Here is a 22,205-nt window from a genome sequence, read left to right as displayed (position 1 = left end):
TGTATTTGTTTACATTTGTTGTGACCCCTCTCGGCTTCCATAGAAATCTGTGTGCATACTTTGACGCAAAAGTGTGTGGAATTGGATTGTGTATGTTTGTACTTAAAGCAACAAGAGCGTCTTTGGACATACGGAAGTTTTCATGACATGCATTTACATCAGCTCCTCCTTCCACAAAGTTGTCGCACCATCGACTGGTTCTCCAGGTCTCGTCCATAACCACCTGACTCATCTGCGTTGACCTGGTGCATCCAGAATGTGACAGAGGTGATTGCAGATCCTTCTCTGTTCACTAACAGTGTCTCTGCAGATTCTCCACATTTGTTGGGAGCCTCCTGTAAGTTTATTAGAGCTGAAGGTCCAACACTTGGAAATGATCCAACATGTTTGTTTCTGTGTACTGTATGTAGCCTCACATAGTTTGGCCACTGCCGGCCAACATAGGGTCACCCCCCTCTCAATGCTTTCACTTCCGTATTGCCAAATTACTCGCACTATTTATAGTAGGGTACAGGGGTATCGCCAAGCTGCTGCTCGGCTGCACTTGTCCGCTTGTATATATTATCAATATTTGACTGCATATTAGGCATATTAGTGGGTGTTTGAAATGTTTCTTGGTTTTTATTGTGTGTGTTTTTTTTAGATTGACTATCCCCTGCGTCGCGTGCTCCACGGCCCCTGACAAGCTTCAATTTTATTGATATTTTTTGCCTCCTTTCCGATTTTAGTTATATGTTAGATACCCAGTTTTTTTCCTGTGTATATTTTAAATGAATTTGTTTTCCCGTAGGGTTGGCGCGGCGCGGTTGCCCCACTTGGTGGAGGGTTGGTGTCGGAGTTCCCCACTTCGGGCTCATCACTCCTCGTGTGTTGTGGTATTTTGCACGCCCTCACTTTGCATGTTTTAACCTGAGCAGATCTGACCAGAGTTTTGCTGGAGTCGCTGGAGAGAAATTAAATTGAGTGGAGGCTCTACACAGCAAAAACTGGAGGGTTAAAAGTTGTTTTTAACACAAAAAGTGTAATTTTAACTATTTGAAAGTTAAATGGGGGGTTTGAGAAATTGAGGTTATTTGCCAGAGTTGATGTGGTTGAAGTTAATTTAACTTTCCTTAGTGTTAATTTGGCACCTCCCACCCACCACTTCAAACTCCTGCAGGCGAAGACCCGTTTGAACCAGTTTTGAACACAATTTCATCTTAAATGAACAAAAATAAAGTGTAATCAAAACACCTCTGTGTGTTGTTTAGAAAAATCAGGATAACCCTACAAAGTGTTTTCCGTTTACTCTCAAAACATTATTATAACTCTTTATTTTGGGGTTAAACAGGAACTTTGGTCCAGTGTTACTTAATGAACATTTCCAAAAATGTCAAATTAACTCTAGAACAGATTGGACTCGTATAAACCCTGAGAAAATGTTAAAATTGATTCTGTGAGAGTCAATTTTATCACTCCACTTTTTGATACGTAGGTCAGAGGAACAACATTTCCATGGAAACAATCAGAAGTAGAGTCAGGTTTGTGGAGATCCGAGCCCAGTCAGAGTAAGGACACGTGGTTTTCTGTGCTTTTCAGTGCAGTAAAAACAAATCTCAATTCTCTGTCTCAAATGTTGTTGTTTAGAAATAATAAAAAGCAGAGAGCGAATGTGGCCTTTTCAAAACAATAAAACTGCAGCGATCAGTGATAGAAATACATACTACTACTTATTTTTTAGTTGAGATAGACTATAAGGAGCAATGTCTTTTACAGAGTGCGCCTGAACCCATCTCCTCTTCCTCCCCCTCCTCCTCCTCCTCCTCTTCTTCCTCTGAGTCTACAGCCTGCAGCCCCGGACTCCACTCATCTTTATCCAAGTCCAAACCTCCAGACTGCCATTCGCCTCGCACACATTTTCACAGCAAACACCCACAAACCCATGCCACGATTACATTTGGAGCTGAGCGCACTCGGTGAGGAATACTAATAAATACGGCACCAAAAATATCTTTAAAAATACATGTACAGCTGAGTGACTTTACGCCGCGTGTAGGGAAGTGGCCTCGTGATTGGGCAGATGTGAAAAAGCAAAAAAAACAAACTGTATGTCTCGGCCTCAGCTCAGATTCAACACTTTATTGTCATAGATAAAATTAATGACATTTTTATCACCTTAGATAATATTTGGTTTCCAGAGAACCACCGATATAAGGTCGTCAAAAATAAAAGTGTATCATATAAATCGATAATATTTGCCTAATATTTGATGTTTTTTTTGTTTTTTTTTACTCAAAATGATGTTACAACATAAATCATAGATTACAATACATGAACCAAGACGAAACCAGGTCTAAACCAGGACTGAACCAGGACTAAACCAGGTCTAAACCAGGTCTAAACCGAGACTAAACAAGGACTAAACCAGAAGTAAACCAGGACTAAACCAGTTATAAACTAGGTCTAAACCAGGACTAAAACCAGGTCCAAACCAGGTCTAAACCAGGACTAAACCAAGACTAAAACCAGGGCTAAACCAGGACTACACCAGGACTAAACCAGGACTAAACCAAGATTAAACCAGGTTTAAACCAGGTCTAAACCAGGACTAAACCAGTTCTAAACCAGGTTTAAACCAGGTCTAAACCAGGACTAAACCAGGACTAAACCAAGACTAAACCAGGTCTAAGCCAGGTCTAAACCAGGTCTACACCAGGACTACACCAGGACTAATCCAGAACTAAAACAGGACTAAAACAGGACTAAACCAGGACTAAACCAAGACTAAACCAAGACTAAACCAGGACTAAACCAGGACTAAACCAAGACTAAACCAGATCTAAGCCAGGTCTAAACCAGGTCTACACCAGGACTAATCCAGAACTAAAACAGGACTAAACCAGGACTAAACCAAGACTAAACCAAGACTAAACCAGGTCTAAACCAGGACTAAACCAAGACTAAACCAGGTCTAAACCAGGACTAAACCAAGACTAAACCAGGTCTAAACCAGTTCTACACCAGGACTACACCAGGACTAATTAAAATAAAAAAGTAAAATTCCAGAATGTTAAAACCCGCCTGTTTCAGCAACTATTTGCAGAAACCCGACCCGGTGCAAGACTCCGAGGTGTATGGAGTTTAAAAACACAGTGGAGCACTTCCCGTATTACCACATGATATCAAAAAGTAGAACCCAGTGTTTTCAGTTTGAGGGAAGAACTCGGCCTAAATCTGCAGGGTTTGTGTGTTAAACATTTGTGAATGAAAAACGAAACACAACTCCAGATAAAATTAATGACATTTTTATCACCTTAGATAATATTTGGTTTCCAGAGAACCACCGATATAAGGTCGTCAAAAATAAAAGTATATCATATAAATCGATAATATTTGCCTAATATTTGATGTTTTTGGTTTTTTTTTTACTCAAAATGATGTTACAACATAAATCATAGACTACAACACATGAACCAAGACGAAACCAGGTCTAAACCAGGACTGAACCAGGACTAAACCAGGTCTAAACCGAGACTAAACCAGAAGTAAACCAGGACTAAACCAGTTATAAACTAGGTCTAAACCAGGTCTAAACCAGGACTAAAACCAGGTCCAAACCAGGTCTAAACCAGGACTAAACCAAGACTAAAACCAGGGCTAAACCAGGACTACACCAGGACTAAACCAGGACTAAACCAAGCCTAAACCAGGTTTAAACCAGGTCTAAACCAGGACTAAACCAGGACTAAACCAAGACTAAACCAGGTCTAAGCCAGGTCTCAACCAGGTCTACACCAGGACTAATCCAGAACTAAAACAGGACTAAAACAGGACTAAACCAAGACTAAACCAAGACTAAACCAGGACTAAACCAAGACTAAACCAGGTCTAAGCCAGGTCTCAACCAGGTCTACACCAGGACTACACCAGGACTAATCCAGAACTAAAACAGGACTAAACCAGGACTAAACCAAGACTAAACCAGGTCTAAACCAGGTCTAAACCAGGTATTTGCAGAAACCCGACCCGGTGCAAGACTCCGAGGTGTATGGAGTTTAAAAACACAGTGGAGCACTTCCCGTATTACCACATGATATCAAAAAGTAGAACCCAGTGTTTTCAGTTTGAGGAAAGAACTCGGCCTAAATCTGCAGGGTTTGTGTGTTAAACATTTGTGAATGAAACGAAACACAACTCCAGGTCTGATTGTGATGAGGAAAAAACATAACACAGATCAGAAAATAGAGTAATATGTGTAATTTAATTGTAGAATCAAAACAGCAGAGTGATTTACTCTTGTGAAGTGCTTGTATTACACCTGCCCCCAACTAATAAACGTAAATGAGAGTCTTCAGCGATCGTGCCTCTCTGGGTTTCCGTAGTATTCACTTCACGCTGAAATAGAAGCGAACACTGGCCTTGTTGACTTTGCCAAGTTCAAATGTAACTGTATTGCTCTGAAATATTTCCTCTCCTTCTGTGCCCTGACCCTGTCCATATGTTCTATATCGCTCCCATATTTAAAACTCTTTCTAAAAACCATCTGCCAGGGCTATTCTCTGAACTCTCAAAGCGCCTCATTCTATATTCTCCCGCATATGTGAAGCCATTTTCAGAACAATTTCTAAAACTCACTTCCAGTCTCTCTGTCTCTCTCTCTCTCTCGCTCACAAACATCTGTCTTCCAAAACTCCACTTTGTGCCCACCAATCACCCAGAGCTGAGGCGGCGGCGGGGGTTCATTGTGCGGCGTTGTGCGGAGACGCGGGTCGGGCTGACGGGGACCACCTGGAGCGACAGGTGAAAGGATGGCAGGTCTTTTCAGCTCCGATCCAGGTGACTCAAGCGGCGGAGGGAAGGGGCGCTGAGCAGGTGTGCTTTCAGTGTGGGGATTCGGGTTCTTTTAAGACGTTTGAATGGTCTACGTTATGCAAAAAAAAGGACTATTCTGAACTTTAAAGCCGCGCTGTGTAACATTTGCGGTGGAGGGTGTGACATCTGCCATTTAACGTATTTATCTTGCATTGTTTTCACATGGCGTGTTTTTTTCAGTGCTCAAAAATACCTTGAAAAACACGCAGTCTTTGTGCGAGCTGTATCTCCTCTTCACAGATCTTATTTGTAACTCCGCCTGAAGGTGTCTCCAGGGGAATAGATGAGTTAAATCAAAACATCTGTGGCTGCGTATAAAGAAAAATGAAAGAAAAGAAAAAAAAACACAGGACTGAAAAACATCACAAACTTCAGTAGAATCAATGAATCAATCAATGAGCGAAGCACTCAACTCTGAGATGAGAGAAATGTGAAAGAAATCACAACATAACATCATCTAAAACAACTCAATTAAAGAAACAGGTCTGCCGGCTTTTGCATTACAAAAACTGCAGTGCCTGATGGGAGCTGACGTCGCTGGAAACATGATCACAACCAGTGTTGGGAGTAACACAACAAATTACTGTAATGTGTTGCTTTTTGCTGTAATGCAGTAATGTGGCATTACAGGAAAAAAAAAATAATTCGGCCATAAAGATTTAAAGTAGGGATCTATATAATATTCATATATCTACTATTGGGGACTACTGACACTACTACTACTACTACTACTACTACTGCTACTACTACTGTCACTACTACTACTGCTACTACTACCAATGATAATGATAATAATAATAATGAAATATTATTGTTGTAATTATTGTAATTAATAGTAGAGATAATAATAGGTATTATGGATGTAATAATAATTAATAATAATAAAAATAGTAATAGTGATGAAAGGTAGTGGAAATAATAGTAGGAATAATAGTGATAATAATAGCAGTAATAATAATTAATAAAAAGAAATGCCTTTAGGGTTATGTTTTTTGAGATTGTGACATATGGTGAAAGATGATGAGGGGAACTGATGATGGTGAAAATAAATATTAGTTTGAGTATAGGGACTAATACATTTAAAAAATTATAATTAAAAAAAAAAAAAAAAAAAAAAAAAAGGGAAGGAAGAGAGACAAAAGGAACTTCAATTATAAATTGGCCGCAGTGTATCAGTGTTCGGGAGCCTAGCGGTGTGTTTATGTTGCACTATCACATTTATTTTGTTTTGACTTTGTGTTGGTGTGGGTGGTTGGGGGAAATGGGGGGGCTTTTTTTGTATTTGTTGTGGTGTTGTGGTTGTTGCTTTATGTTTTTGTTTTTATGTTGAATATTGCAATTGTTAAACGTTGATGTTTGTTTTAGTTTTTTTTGAATGTTATGTTCTGCTGTCTTTAATAAAAAAAAAAAAAAATAAAAAATTAAAATTACTCGTTGCAAATGTGAGTAACGCGCGTCACAATGCTTTTTTAACCTGGACTGAACTGGTGGGTTTTTCGTTTTTCTTCATACAAATTCGCTAAAATCATCACGATATCAGCAGCAGTAAAACGTCATCGTTACGGTTCTGAATGTTGGGACAGGCCCGGAGGTGCGCCCGCGTAGACCGTCGAGAAACTGCGGGCGAAAGGACCGACGCAGAACTCCACGCTCCACAGGGCTAATCGCAGCTGATGCTTAGACCTGGTCCTTTTAGTTTAGACCTGGTTTAGACCTGGTTTAGACCTGGTTTAGACCTGGTTTAGACCTAATTTTAGTCCTGATTTAGTCCTGGATTAGACTTGATTTTAGTCCTGGTTTAGACCTGGTTTACATCTGATTTTAGTCCTGGTTTAGACCTGGTTTAGACCTAATTTTAGTCCTGGTTTAGACCTGATTTTAGTCCTGGTTTAGACCTGGTTTAGACCTGGTTTAGATCTGATTTTAGTCCTGGTTTAGACCTGATTTTAGTCCTGGTTTAGACCTGGTTTAGACCTGGTTTAGTTCTGATTTTAGTCCTGGTTTTGTCCTGGTTTAGACCTGATTTTAGTCCTGGTTTTGTCCTGGTTTAGACCTGATTTTAGTCCTGGTTTACACCTGGTTTAGACGTGGTTTAGACCTGGTTTTAGTCCTGGTTTAGACGTGGTTTAGACCTGGTTTAGACCTAATTTTAGACCTGGTTTAGACCTGGTTTAGTCTTGTTTTAGAAAGAAACAAAATCTAGTCAAGTTAAGATGACTTGAATTAAGAAAGTTTTATCACAATTTGAGTCAATTTTACTTGACAAGTAAAATGATCTTAAAATATGAAAACAAATAACTTTGCCCTTAAAATAAACAAAAGTGAATGTTGCTTGAATGAAGAAAAACACACTTATTCCATTGGTAGATCATTTTACTTGTCAAGTTGAACCTACTCAAATTCTACTCTTAATTAAACTTACCAAGATATTGTTTTGTTTTGTTTTTTACAGTGTGGTGAAAATGGGAGCTGATGGACAATATGACATGTTGAAAATAAGCGATTAAAGATGAATCACTCCAAATACAACTTCAAGACGGCGAATGAGAATTGGAAACAACTACAACACGGTTAAAAGCTCTGAGAAGTCGGTTTTGACCTGGTTTAGACGTGGTTTAGACCTAATTTTAGTCCTGGTTTAGACCTGGTTTTAGTTCTGGTTTAGACCTGGTTTAGACCTGGTTTAGATCAGATTTTAGTCCTGGTTTAGACCTGGTTTAGACCTAATTTTAGTCCTGGTTTAGTCCTGGATTAGACCTGATTTTAGTCCTGGTTTAGACCTGGTTTACATCTGATTTTAGTCCTAGTTTAGACCTGGTTTAGACCTAATTTTAGTCCTGGTTTAGACCTGATTTTAGTCCTGGTTTAGACCTGGTTTAGATCTGGTTTAGACCTAATTTTAGTCCTGGTTTAGACCTGATTTTAGTCCTGGTTTAGACCTGGTTTAGTTCTGATTTTAGTCCTGGTTTAGACCTGGTTTACATCTGATTTTAGTCCTGGTTTAGACCTGGTTTAGACCTAATTTTAGTCCTGGTTTAGACCAGATTTTAATCCTGGTTAGTCCTGGTTTAGACCTGGTTTAGTTCTGATTTTAGTCCTGGTTTTGTCCTGGTTTAGACCTGATTTTAGTCCTGGTTTAGACCTGGTTTAGACGTGGTTTAGACCCGGTTTAGATCTAATTTTAGACCTGGTTTAGACCTGATTTTAGTCCTGGTTTAGACCTGGTTTAGACGTGGTTTAGACCTGGTTTAGATCTAATTTTAGACCTGGTTTAGACCTGATTTTAGTCCTGGTTTAGACCTGGTTTAGACGTGGTTTAGACCTGGTTTAGACCTAATTTTAGACCTGGTTTAGACCTGGTTTAGTCTTGTTTTAGAAAGAAACAAAATCTAATGAATGAGAATTGGAAACGACTACAACACGGTTAAAAGCTCTGAGAAGTCGGTTTTGCGTGATCCTTCTGCTTTACGTGCGATAACATCTCTGCGCAGTTACGGTGAAGCTCTTGCCGACAGCTGAGTGCACTTTGAGGTGAACGCTGTCCACGTTTTGTCACCACAACGTACCAAAACAATGTCTCCAAACGACCCGATAATGACAGAGCGGGACGGCGTGATGGAGCCCAGAGGAGCGTCTGATGATCGTGCCCAGTGGACTGTGGAGCGTTCGCCGCAGTCACGTTCAAATGAGCAGCTCCCCTTTCGCAGCAGAGCAGGGCAAAAAGCTTACACTTGCAATACATAAATAAATCAAATGTAATAACTTTTTTCATAAAGTGTCTGCCACCTGCTTGTCTCCATGGAGATGTCATTGCTTCGCCTTGAATGTTCCCCAGTATGGCATTACATGTGTCTGTTTACGTTTGTGCAATTACATGTGTTTTTGCTGCTCAAAATATCTTGAAAAAGCAAATTTTTTTTTACTCCATCTGGTTTAGATCTGATCTGTTTAAGTCCTTGTTTTAGTCTAGTCCTGGTTTAGTCCTGATTTTAGTTTTAGTTTTAGTCCTGTTTATTTTAGTCCTGGTTTAGTCCTGGTTTTAGTCCTAATTTAGACCTGGTTTAATTCTGGTTTAGACCTGGTTTCAGTCCTGATTTTAGTCCCCATTTAGTCCTAGTTTAGACCTGGTTCAGTCCTGGTTTAGACCTGGTTTTAGTCCTGATTTTAGTCTGGGTTTAAGCCTTGTTTAGTCTTGGTTTTTATCCTGATTTTAGTCCTTGGTTTAGTCCTGGTTTTAGTCCTGGTTTAGTCCTGGTTTTAGTCCTGATTTAGTCCTGGTTTAGATCTGGTTTTAGTCCTGGTTTTAGTCCTAATTTAGACCTGGTTTAATTCTGGTTTAGACCTGGTTTCAGTCCTGATTTTAGTCCCCATTTAGTCCTAGTTTAGACCTGGTTCAGTCCTGGTTTAGACCTGGTTTTAGTCCTGATTTTAGTCTGGGTTTAAGCCTTGTTTAGTCTTGGTTTTTATCCTGATTTTAGTCCTGGTTTAGTCCTGTTTTAATCCTGGTTTAGACCTGGTTTAGTCCTAATTTAGTCCTGGTTTAGACCTGGTTTTAGTTCTGATTTTAGTCCTGATTTTAGTCCTTGTTTAGTCCTGGTTTTAGTCCTGATTTAGTCCTGGTTTAGTCCTGGTTTAGTCCTGGTTTTAGTCCTGATTTAGTCCTGGTTTAGATCTGGTTTTAGTCCTGGTTTTAGTCCTAATTTAGACCTGGTTTAATTCTGGTTTAGACCTGGTTTCAGTCCTGATTTTAGTCCCATTTTAGTCCTAGTTTAGACCTGGTTCAGTCCTGGTTTAGACCTGGTTTTAGTCCTGATTTTAGTCTGGGTTTAAGCCTTGTTTAGTCTTGGTTTTTATCCTGATTTTAGTCCTGGTTTAGTCCTGGTTTAGTCTTGTTTTTTAGTTCTGGTTTAGAGACATGGTCCATTCAGTGTTTACGAAACCAAAAAGGTGACACTCCAAACTATGAGTATGTTGTCAGAATGGCAACATCATTTTACAGCTAATACAAGCGCGCGCAATTACAGATATCAATCCTGTCGCAGATGTGTACAGATGTGGGCCGTTATTTTTTCTTCATGTGTTTGTCACCTACTGAAAACCTCTGGTATAGACAAAACACAAATATCTCCATAAAAAGCCACGTACTTTACTTATAACACACTTGAAGTAAACAAAAAGCTTCGTTTAGTCTCATCCAAATAACCAACTGCAAACAGTAAGTGCCCGTGTGTGATTTTAAAGTCTTTCTGATTAAATGCACATCGTATTTTACAATGTTCTTTCCTCTACAGCCTTTTCTTTGGTTCGTGTGGTGACAGACCTGTTTGTAGTGAGACTGTGGCTGTTTCTGTCTGCAGAGCGGGCGTTGTCGTCACTCCTTTGTCCATCCCAGGCCGAAGCGCTCTGTCCGATCTGTGAAAACAAAAGCAAACGTGTCGGGGACATTTTAGGCGGACCTGGGACAGACTGTGCAAATACGGTTTTAAGGTATACTTCCAATGTGTCAGTATCGTGCACAAAAAAGTGTCCAGGTGACTAATAAACTAAATTTTCTACACTTAACCGCTCCTGGAGGAATGGGGGATTACAGCGTCTGAATTTCAATCGTAAAAACTACTCTCAAAAAGGCTCCAAAAAGCTGTCTTAAAATAAAATGAATAGAAACATGCAGCAATCTAATCTTCCAAACAGCTTTATTTATGCTTGTGGGTGTAAATATAACATTGCAAAGGGTTGTGTAGTTTACTATGAATTGTATATTGGGAAAAAACAAACAAAAACAGGCAGCATAAACATCTGATTAAATATAAAAGTGAAAATATTATGTTTATTGACAATCCATTTTGTGATACATAACAGGTCCAATCCATATTACTCTGTTTTCTGATCTACCACATTTTTCAAACTATAAATCACACTTTTTTTCATGGTTTGGGTGTTTACTGTGACTTATTAAAATGTTTGAGTGAAGTGTGGAGAGGTTCTCGTCTTGTGTGTGAGTATCTGCTGCTCCTGTTCCTCCTGTACCACTGTCACTTGGCTCTACTGCGCGTGTCTCCTGCAGAAAGAGCCTCTGTCCTGTCTGTATCATGTCAGTCGGTCGCACCGTTACTTCTGCACCACTGAACAATTTAACATTTAAACAAACTTATAAAGACGACTGAGAAGACTGAACACAAATGCCCCCAAAAACAAAATCAGATTTTGCAGATTACAAACTGCAAGTCGTGAAATCTGCAGCTGAAAACGATAATCGAGCAGCAGACAGAAAGTTTGGAGTGAAACAGAAACTTGTGACACCATGAAACTTTTCTGAAGTCACTGGATGGATGGACAAAGCCTGGACTTCAGTGACACTGAAACCATCCTGTCAGGATTCAGAAAGACCGGAATACTGTATTTTCCGGACTATTAGACGCGCTCTTAAGCCTCCAACCTCATCAAAAAATGACTGCACCCCGCAATCCAGAGCGCCCCATACACGAATCCACTCGGGTGTCCCAGCACAACTTCAGTAAACTACAAAGTCGCACCACCCACAGAACACACACAGGAGCAGACAGCGACCGTACAGCGAAAAACACCCACAGTCACACTCATCACTCCACGCCGACGAGGAACGGAACGGAGGAACGAACCGAAAAAGCGAGTGCAATGTGCCACTTCTAGACACGACTGAACAACTGAGTCACTGCGAACACGCCGACAATCCAGCGGTCCCAGACAGCACCCTCCCTACACGCCACAACTGAACAAAGCCCAGAGTCACCGTGAACGCCACAAACAAACAAAACCACTGACCCATCCAACTGTTGTGTTTCATTTAAAGTCCTATGCCGTTTATTTGTGAAAAAAGTTCGAAAATAGACCATTCAGTGACGTCAGTGCATCTTATAATCCAGAGTGCCTAACAGCCTGGAAAATATGGTAATTCTAACTGGAACTGATGCTGATTCTGACGACAGCGACACAGAAGAGGAAGCGACGCTCTGTTTAACTCCGGAGGTCGAGGCCGAGTTGCTCAGAAGTGACACCGAGGATGAAGAATTGAATGGATTTAGTGATTTGGAGTGAGATGGAGAGTTTGGTTAAACTCATTCTGTTCTGTTGTTTATGTTATAGTTTATCTGAAGAACTGTTCATATGTGACGTTAACAGTCTGTTGTTCTCTCTTCTATTGTTATTACTACAACTTACCTTTCAAGAGGAAATGTCGGTTCCTGGTTTCTGATTTTATAAAATACACTTCCCCCAAAAAGTGCGACTTATGTTTCTTTCTTCTTCATTGCACATTTTTTGGCTGGTCGTCCGAAAAATATGGAATGTTATAATGTTTCCTCATTACAAGCATAGCTGGAGTTGTGTTTTGTTGATTTAGGCTTAATTCTCAAACTGAAAATACTCTGTTCCACCTTGTGATGTCATGTGGCAATACAAGAAGTGCTCCACTCTGTTTTTAACTCCATACAGCTTCACTTAAATCATTTGGATAATTTCACCCCTGGAATTATCGATGTCTACTCAACAAAATGTAAACTTCATGACATCACAAGGTGGAACAGAGCATTTTGTGCTTCAGAGATGTAGACAGACTAATAAAAAAGTGTTACTCAAACATGTGTGAATGAAACAAAACAACTGTAGGTCTGTTTACGATGTAACAATATTCTAACATGACATAACACTCAAGAGTCAATTTTGTGTAGTATAGAACCTTTATACGGAAGCCGAGAGGGGTCAAAACAAACGCAAACGCCGCAACAAATACAAATGTGAAGACGCAACAAAAAGCCACAACACACCAAAAAAAGCCACAATGGAAATGACCGCGGGACTCTGTTTTAATGCAAACGCCGCAACAAATACAAACGCCACAACACAAATGCAAATGCCGCAACACATTAAAAAGCCACAACACATCAAAAAGCCACAACGGAAGTGACCGCGGGACTCTATTTTCCGACGGACTGATCAAGCGGCAAGTGAAGACGAAGAACTACAAAGTGAAAAGTAAAGGAACGGAGAAGTTGGAAATATAAGTACAAGTAATTTATTGTTTTATCATTATTCGTTTCACGTTGTAGTTCTTCTTCTTCACTTGCCGCTTGATTGGTCTGTCGGAAAATAGAGTCACGTGGTCACTTCCGTTGTTGGCTTTTTGATGTGTGTTGTGGCTTTTTGATGTGTTGAGGCGTTTGCGTTTGTGTTGGCGTTTGTATTTGTTGGCGTTTGCGTTTGTGCGTTGTGTTGTGTTGGCTTTGTATTTGTTGCGGCGTTTGCGTTAAAATAGAGTCCCACGGTCATTTCCGTTGTGGCTTTTTAATGTGTTGTGGCTTTTTGATGTGTTGTGGCTTTTTAATGTGTTGTGGCTTTTAATGTGTTGTGGCTTTTTGATGTGTTGTGGCTTTTTGATGTGTTGTGGCTTTTTAATGTGTTTGTGGCTTTTTGATGTGTTGTGGCTTTTGTTGTGGCTGTTTATTGTTGTGCTTTTTATGATGTGTTGTGGCTTTTTTAATGTGTTGTGGCTTTTTGATGTGTTGTGGCTTTTTTTTGATGTGTTGTGGCTTTTTAATGTGTTGTGGCTTTTTGATGTGTTGTGGCTTTTTAATGTGTTGTGGCTTTTTGTTTTGTGTTGTGGCCTTTTTAATGTGTTGTGGCTTTTTGATGTGTTTGTGGCTTTTTAATGTGTTGTGGCTTTTAATGTGTTGTGGCTTTTTGATGTGTTGTGGCTTTTTGCATTTGTGTGTGATTGTTGCTTTTTTATGTGTTGTGGCTTTTTAAATGTGTTGTGGCTTTTTAATGTGTTGTGGCTTTTTGATGTGTTGCGGCATTTTAATGTGTTGTGGCTTTTTTATGTGTTGTGGCTTTTTAATGTGTTGTGGCTTTTTGATGTGTTGCGGCATTTGCATTTGTGTTGTGGCGTTTATATTTGTTGCGGCGTTTGCATTAAAATAGAGTCCCGCGGCCATTTCCGTTGTGGCTTTTTTTGGTTTGTCGTCGCATTTGTATTTGTTGCGGCGTTTGCGTTTGTTGTGACCCCTCTCGGCTTCCGTACCTTTAAACCTAAACAACATTAACACATTTCCCGTCGTTCGCTGCTAGTGTCATTTTATTTATCGTCATTAGAATAACTTAAACCTTATCGCTCAGCCCTGCTCGTGTTTCAATTTCAGAAGTGACTCGTGTAATTATGATGTTGACGATTGGTGGCAGCTGTTAGAGAAAGTAGAGGAAGCCCACACAGATGCTCCACATACCAGAGTGACCAGGGCTTAAAACTGTCAGGGCCACAAGCTAACTAGGCCAAGAGACAATAGTGCACTGCTAAGAATAGAACTACACCCCAAACACTCCATTCACCTTTAAAGAAGACATAATACACGCTTTTTCCTGCAAGTATTCAGTATGAAATGAAAACAAACATACCGTGTGCCATTATTTACATTGTGTTCATTGTAAAAACAGAATATTTAAGCATTTTTATGGTTTAAAAATGTCACTTAGTGGTCACTTTTTGAACCTTTTATTTAAGTCGTGGAGTTTTTATTTTTTCATAATAAGTAAGTAATGAACGATAGTGCACTACGCAACTTTTCTGGTAGATAACATCTCCAATAACATCGTCATGGAGGTAACTTTTTAGTCCCCGTAGAGATGTTATTTCTTTGCATGGAATGTTTCACAGTATGACATTAAATATATCCATCTAGCTTGTTTCTACTCAAAAATACATTACCGTATTTTTCGGACTATAAGGCGCACTTAAAAGCTTTTAATTTTCTCAATAATTGACAGTACGCCTTATAATCCGGTGTGACTTATGTATTAATTCTAGTTGTGTTTGCCGAACTCGAACTGATTTTATGTGGTACACGGCGCTCAAAAATCTGTCAAAATGTTTTAATACGACTTTGTTAAACTACGACTTGATAAATTGTTAGAGCGACCGTAGTCAGGAGCCTCACAGAATCGGACAGAAGCTGAACCTCATCAGCGCACAAGGAGCAAGATGTTTTTTTCAGCATTTTGGTTTGTGCAAATGAGCCATGTGGTTTTAAGTTTTGTTTCTGTAAAATGTAAACAAATATGCGCAAAACTCCATTAAACACATTATTACTCAATGTATATTTGAGTCGTTCTGGTAGGAAATAATAAAACAAACTGAAATGATCCACTCACGTTCACATTCCTAATCCACATTCACCAAGACAGAGAGGCAATGCCAGGCGAATTACGCCACAATCTGCCGATGGATCGTGGACGCCTGGACTAAGGATCAGTCTCAAGTGTCGTCCGTTTGTTTCGCTTAATGCGCCTTATAATCCGGTGCACCTTATAGTCCAAAAAATACAGTAATTCCTTCTGTGAATAGGGGCGACGCACTACAGATTTGACTTGTAATGTATCCTGCTGTAACCTGCTTTTCTCCTTTATGATAGATTGTTCCACAGTATACACACATTAAAACTTTCTAGACAAAGTAAACAGCTGGTGGACCCTCCTCTAGAAATGTTACACAGTGCACCTTTAAACGCAGGACAATACATTCTTACTCAAACATGCATGAATCAATCTAAATACAACTTTGACCCTCATGGTGAGAGAACGCCTTTTTAACGTTGTTCAGAACTCATAGATGTTTCAAGTAGTCGTACTAAAGTGCGCTGTTTGCATGCTAATTGTTGTTCTAGCATTTCTCTCGGTACGATATTATCACGATATGCATCTCACCTTACGATATTTATTGCGATATTTTGGAGAGGCTCATATAATTGTAGATAGGACACTTTTTTGCTTTTAAAATACCTTGACAAGATTTTACTGTGAATTATTTCCGTCATAATCCCAAGAATTCAAGTCAAAAACATATTTCTTCATGTTGTCTGCTCTGAAATGAATCATGGGATATGTAGTTTCCGATGTTCAGAAGCTGTTGCTACTATAAAACCATGCATTTAAGCGAAGGAACTTGTAATCCGATATATTGTGATAACCCACGATTTTATTGTGAGACGTTTGACGATACGATATTATGATATTTCGGTTATTGTTACATCCCTTCTGCAAACCATTTAAAATGAACTAGTTCTGTTTCTCATAGTCTATAGAGTAAAAATCAGGTACAGCACCTTTAACACGAAGGCAAACCTCTATCTATACACTGAGTAATAATCAAGTTAACTTCAGCTTAAATGAAAACATGTTTCAAACCAAACTGGTGCTGCTGCTGCCATGTTTTTGTCTAATGATTTGACTCAGTGTGTGATGTAATGAATACAGCGTCTGTAGCATATATTGTGTCTCTACATAAGTTAATCAAAGAGTTGATTGAATTGCTAATAGCATGATAATCAGACGCAGTGTTCACGCGGCTACATCTCAAGTAATTGGACGATCTTGTCATTTCCAGTTAAGTGAAGCTCATTGGATTACAAAGTGAACATGGATATTTATAGACATACACCAACTTGTAGGGGCGGGACGAGACACGGTTTCCACACGACGAGACGACACATGAGACTGGATCTACGAGAACAAGACAACAATTGTACAATCCAGTTTTCAATTGTATTCGCAATGTTTTTTATTATACTTATACTTTACTTAATATTCTTGCTCTAGCACTGCTTTTTGTGACTACAGTTTCTCAAAAAATGTATCTCGCCAGCACTTTTATCCAATCCAAACATAAAAACATGGGGAAAAATCTGACAAGATCATTTTCAGCATGTGTGCACAATCTTGTGGCAATTTTGTCTTGTGAGATCTTGTGGCACGAGATCTTATCCCAGCCTTTCAAACTTGTATCTTGCAGCTTCGTGTAGACAAACTACAGTAAAAATAAATAAGACGCATGAATAAACACAATTTTTTTGGTTAAAGAAGACCTGTTGTGCTTGTGTCTGCTATATACCATATTTTTTGGACTATAAGTTGCTCCGGAGTATAAGTTGCACTTTTGGGGGAAATGTATTTTATAAAATCAGAGACCAGGCACTTCATGTTGAAAGTCAAGTTCTAGTAATAACAATAGAACAGAGAACAACAGACTGTTAACGTCACATATGAACAGTTCTTCAGATAAACTATAACATAAACAACAGAACAGAACAAGTTTAACAAACTCTCCATCTCACTCCAAATCACTAAATCCATTCAATTCTTCATCCTCGGTGTCACTTCTGAGCAACTCGGCCTCGACCTCCGGAGGTAAACAGAGCGCCGCTTCCTCTTCTGCGTCGCTGTCGTCAGACTCAGCATCAGTTCCAGTTAGAATTATCTGGGCTTTTCTGAATCCTGACAGGATGGTTTCGGTGTCACTGAAGTCCAGGCTTTGTCCATCCATCCAGTGACTTCAGGAAAGTTTCATGGTGCATCCTCCCGGTGTCACAAGTTTCTCTCTCACTCCAAACTTTCTTTCTGCTGCTCGATTATCATTTTCAGATGCAGATTTCACGACTTGTAGTTTGTAATCTGCAAAATCTGATTTTGGTTTTGGGGGCATTTGTGTTCAGTTTTCTCAGTCGTCTTTAGAAGTTTGTTTAAACGTTAAATTGTTCAGTGGTGCAGAAGTAATGTTGTGACCGACTGACATGACACAGACAGGACAGAGGCTCTTTCTGCAGGAGACACGCGCAGTAGAGCCAAGTGACAGTGGTACAGGAGGAACAGGAGCAGCAGATACTCACACACAAGACTAGAGCCTCTCCACGCTTCACTGAAACATTTTAATATATAAGTTGCACCGGAGTTTAAATCACAGGAAACACCCAAACCATGAAAAAAAGTGCCACTTACAGCCCGCAAAATACACTAGTTAAAATCTATGACACTCATGGATCATTATGTTCAAATTTCCATTAGCACATAACATATTTCGATGTTAATTTGTGATTTGTTTGTATAATAAGTTTCACCTTTGTTTTTGACACTCTCACTCCCCCCTTCCTTTGCTTTCTGTGCTAAGTCCCCTCCCATTCAGAGTGCTTCACAAAACGACTGCACATTTGTGAAGTTGTAGTGTATTGTTTTGTATCGTGCTTTTGAATACATATGAACAATTGAAGAGAGGGTTTGAATAGGGCCCGTGAGAGATCGCTAGATTACTCAAACATGCATGGTTGACATATGAAACCTCTTCTGTTTTTTGATGAGGAAATGTTTTCGATTTTGCATAATCCCCCCTCGTTACGTCGCTCTATGATAGTTTATCAGACTAGAATCAACTTATTTGGGCTCTGCAACCAAGTTATGAAGCACATTACTTCTTTAAAGTTATTTAATGCTGCACTGCGTAACTTTTTGGGTGGGGGTCGCTCACGTGCTCTGTCTGGAATGTTCCACAGTGTGACATTAAACAGATCTACCTTACTTTTATTCAATTACATGTGGTTTTATAGCTCGAAAATACCTAGAAAAACAACACTGTGACTGTGACTGGGGCTGCCTCTCCACAGATCTGACCTGTAACTTGAAGATAGAAAGGTTTAATGCCATACTGTGAAACATTCCGGACAAAGAAATAAGATCACCATGGGGAAAAAAACATTTGACAGACCCTCCACCGGGAAACTTACACGCTACACATTTAAAATAACTCATCGTTTCTGTTTTTCGTCCGTAAAACTCGACCAACACTCGCTCAAACTTCCACTCCTCGCTCTAAGTTGCCGTGACAACCCCACTCTCCACTGTCCCGGCCTCTCCGTACTTGTGCTGAACACGCCGTTTCTCTCCGCGTACACATCCTCTCCGCCCGGGGGGGGAGAACATTTTCCTCCCACAATGCCTCACTGCCTCTCCGGTTTATAAAAAGACTTGTCTCGCAGTTTTTAAAGTGACAAGCGCGTCCCTAATTACAACATTCTGCATGCGACGTCCAAAAAAGTATCAGAAACTGCAAGCTGCACTCACCCTTCTCGCCGTGTCTCCGTAAACTCTCACGTGAAAATACTGCTGGATCTCCGGACGCGTCTCAGCGCAGTCATCATGTGAGAGCAGTTACGACGAACGTGGTGTAGGGGTTGTTTTTTTTTTTTTTTTGGCAGTTGGCTATAGGCCCCTGTGTTGTCGCGGAGACGGTCGGACCCCTCCCTCTCCTCGCCCGCGGTGGAAATAGCCCTCAGCTGTTCTGGGGTAGGAGGAGGAGGAGGAGGAGGAGGAGGGGGTTGGGGACTCGGAGCGCACCACAAGAGCCGAGAGTCGCATCTATCAGTGATCCGCAGCTGTCCGGGACTGCGATAGGCCCACAGGAAACAGGAAGTGGATGGGCCCTCTGCAATGACAAGAATGAGGACTGCAGGGAGAGAGGAGGAAATTGAATTAAGCAAAGCAAAGGCATAGATTTTTTTTTTTTTTTTTTAAAGGGCTCATATTAGGCTATTTTCTGAGCTGTTATAATGCCGTTTCCTCGTCAGAAACAGACCTGGAGTTGTGTTTTGTTTCATTCACACATGTTTAACTCACAAACTCTGCATATTTAGGAGTAATAAATGCACCTTCACTGTAATCATTTGGAGAAATCTCTTTAACCCTTATATTGTGTTAGGGTCAAAATTGACCCGTTTTCAAGTTTAGGTATGTAAAAACTGCCATTTGCTTTTTTGTACCAGAATGAGGCTTCATCTAATCCTCAGACACAACTATTTTAACGCAACAAAATCAATTTTCACCATTTTAGTAAATTGTAAAGGTCTGAAAAAAAAAAGTGACATCTGTGGTGTTACGGGTCAAAAATGACCCGGCAGAGAATAGTGGCTGTTTTATGCATCGCTTACAAGCTGTAGGCTGCTCTGTGGATCAAATATGGCTCAGTGTGTCCCACAACACACACGCATGCACGCACACACCACGCACGCACACACACACACACAAAAAGGTCGTCTTCACCCACGTGAACTCTTCTCTTTCTTGCAGCACATTGATACATTTTTAATCTAAAATAAACATTGTCATATAAACAGGGTTTTAGTGAGATATTATCAGCTGTATCTGTTGCAGCATCAGTCAACATGAGCAGGTTCACTGTTTATGAGGCGCTGGATCAGATTTTTGGTCATGACAGTGATTCTGAAGACAGAGAGGAAAGTGAAGCTGAGGAAGATGTATCTGAAGATGAGGATGAGGGCACAGACTGAATAAAAGAAGTGGACTAAGTGAGTGTTGACGTCACCCACAGCGTTTGGCGCCGCTCAAATGAAGCTCACGGTTACAGGAGCGAATCTAGAGCCAAGTTATATGTTATGAATAGGATTTTTTGGACGGACAAAACAGCCAAAAAAAAATAAAAAAAAATCAGGATCATGTGTCGCAGGTTAATACGTATATTTTAAGACCAAAATGAGGAGGTTCACAGCAGCAGGTACAGAGAGAAGGACGACAAGATCCTAACATAAGTCAATTGGAGCCAGAGTCAGAAGGAGCCGGAAGAGCCTCCTGGAGAACTTTCTATTTGGAACGCGGTGGCTACAGCGTTAGTTATGTCCATTCATATATACGTCTGTGGATGAGGATGAGGTTCAGTATGACCCTGAACAAGAGCACACACATGTGGTGAGGAGAACCCAGATGTCACAAAGACTGAAAGAGACGTCTTCAAGTCAAGAAAAAGTGACAGTTCATGGTCACCAAGCCTCTTGACACCCAATATAATTATACTTATATAAATTAGATTTATATTATATGTATTATATATAAAATTATTATGATTATAGTATAATTATATAATATAATTACAAATTTTATCACTATAGGAAATATAATTAGTGAATTTAAGCAGTTTTTGTAATCAAAAACGAGTGGTATATTTTAAGATAAAAGGTCTGTGCAGCCAAAAATAAATAAATAAATAAAAATGTTTCCATGGACATGAACACATACTAAGTTAGTTATGAGGGGAAAAACAATATTGGATGATATCTAGTGTTTTTAAGTATTTTCAGGCTGAGTTAAATCACGGGTCAAATTTGGCCCGGTAACACTAAAGACGCGTGTAGTTTTCTAACACAATATAAGGGTTAAAAACACAGTGGAGACTTCTTGTATCACCGCATGGCATCAAAAGTTGAAGTGTTTTCTGAGAGAAGAACTCAGCCTAAATCTGCAGGGTTTCTGAGTTACACATGTGTGAATGAAACAAATCACAACTCCAGGTCTGTTTGTGACAAGGAAATAACATTATAACAGGTCAGAAAATAGTGTAAAAAGTGTAATATTGCTTGAGGTTGAATGAAGAAATCAACCTTGACATAGTGACATAGGGAGAATATTCAAACTCCACTAAGTCCCTATACTGTTTTCAACTTCCCCTATGTTTTTCTTAATTCTATGTGATATTTTATTTTTGAAAACTGGTAAATCCTTTTATAATCTTAGACTGTGTAAAGAAGTGTACAAAGTGATAGTGTTCAGCTCCAGTTAAATGAAGCTCACGAAGCTAGCAGTTATAGGGGCGATTTTGGAGGAGAGGACTTTAATTACGGACTTTGATTTGTGGCTAGACCGGTTTATCAAAGTTTCGATCCCGTCAGATCTCAGAAGCACAGCAGGACCGGGCCTGGTCAGTACTTGGATGGGAGACCACTACGAAAATCAGGTGATACATTGCCTAGTATGAATAACCAGGCTGGTGCCACCTAGTGCCTCTGCTCAATTTCATTTCTCTCCAGCGACTAGGTCAGGAATCAGAATACACTAGACGGTTTGCAAGAACCCCAGAAGTTTTAGACTGTGCACCGGCCAATCAGTGAAGAGCTGTGAAGCCATGACGTCAAACTCAAGCACCGTCTGTGTCCCTTTTATGGGTGCAGCACAACAGTAAACAAAGCATCAAGATGGATGTACACGATACAAACTTCACATTTTTTATTGCACCTTTAATTCGCAAGTTCACCTCGCAGAAACGACAATGATCGTTGACAGACGTGTTCACTCTCTGCTTTGTTTGCTGTTGTGCCGGCAATTACTTGAACACCACTGAGCGTTCCGGAGCATTACATACGTCACAATCAAATAGCAGCGATTGGTTAAATAAAAAAAAGTACCCACCTACTGTCGAGCGAACGAATCCTAATGCTGCGAGGTCAGACGGTTTCCACGAAGTGAAACCGGCTGATGAATCAAGCTATAGTATCAAAGTGGAGTGTGCATGAGTGTTGGTGGTGGTCGGAGGGACTGATGGTGCAGATTGGCAGCCTCGCTTCCATCAGTTTGTCCCAGGGCAGCTGTAGCTACAATAGTATCTGACCACCACTGAGTGTGAAGTGAATGAATAATGATCTGTAAAGCGTCTCTGTGACATATGTCTGTGAAAAGCACTGTATAAATAAAAAACATACTTACAAAATAGTGAAATA

The 22,205-nt window shown here is 40.0% G+C and overlaps 1 protein-coding gene across 1 annotated transcript in view; it reads right to left on the bottom strand.

The window, feature by feature from the left end:
* gypc (glycophorin C (Gerbich blood group)) overlaps nucleotides 1-18,887 on the bottom strand; it is a 54,103-nt gene extending 35,216 nt beyond the window's left edge. The window contains exons 1-2 of the mRNA XM_055150944.1: nucleotides 18,766-18,887; nucleotides 10,172-10,263 (exon numbers count right to left, since the gene is read on the bottom strand). Coding sequence (XP_055006919.1) covers nucleotides 10,172-10,238 — 67 coding nt within the window. The 5' untranslated portion in view covers nucleotides 10,239-10,263; nucleotides 18,766-18,887. The remainder of the gene's footprint in view (nucleotides 1-10,171; nucleotides 10,264-18,765) is intronic.
* Nucleotides 18,888-22,205: the final 3,318 nt, after the last annotated feature.

The sequence above is a fragment of the Boleophthalmus pectinirostris genome, unplaced genomic scaffold (genome assembly GCF_026225935.1).
Source record: "Boleophthalmus pectinirostris isolate CB_2022bp ecotype Guang Dong unplaced genomic scaffold, ASM2622593v1 HiC_scaffold_1, whole genome shotgun sequence".
Lineage (NCBI taxonomy): Eukaryota > Metazoa > Chordata > Actinopteri > Gobiiformes > Gobiidae > Boleophthalmus > Boleophthalmus pectinirostris.
Note: the sequence above shows the minus strand (reverse complement) of the source record. Positions and strands in the feature narration are given on the sequence as shown.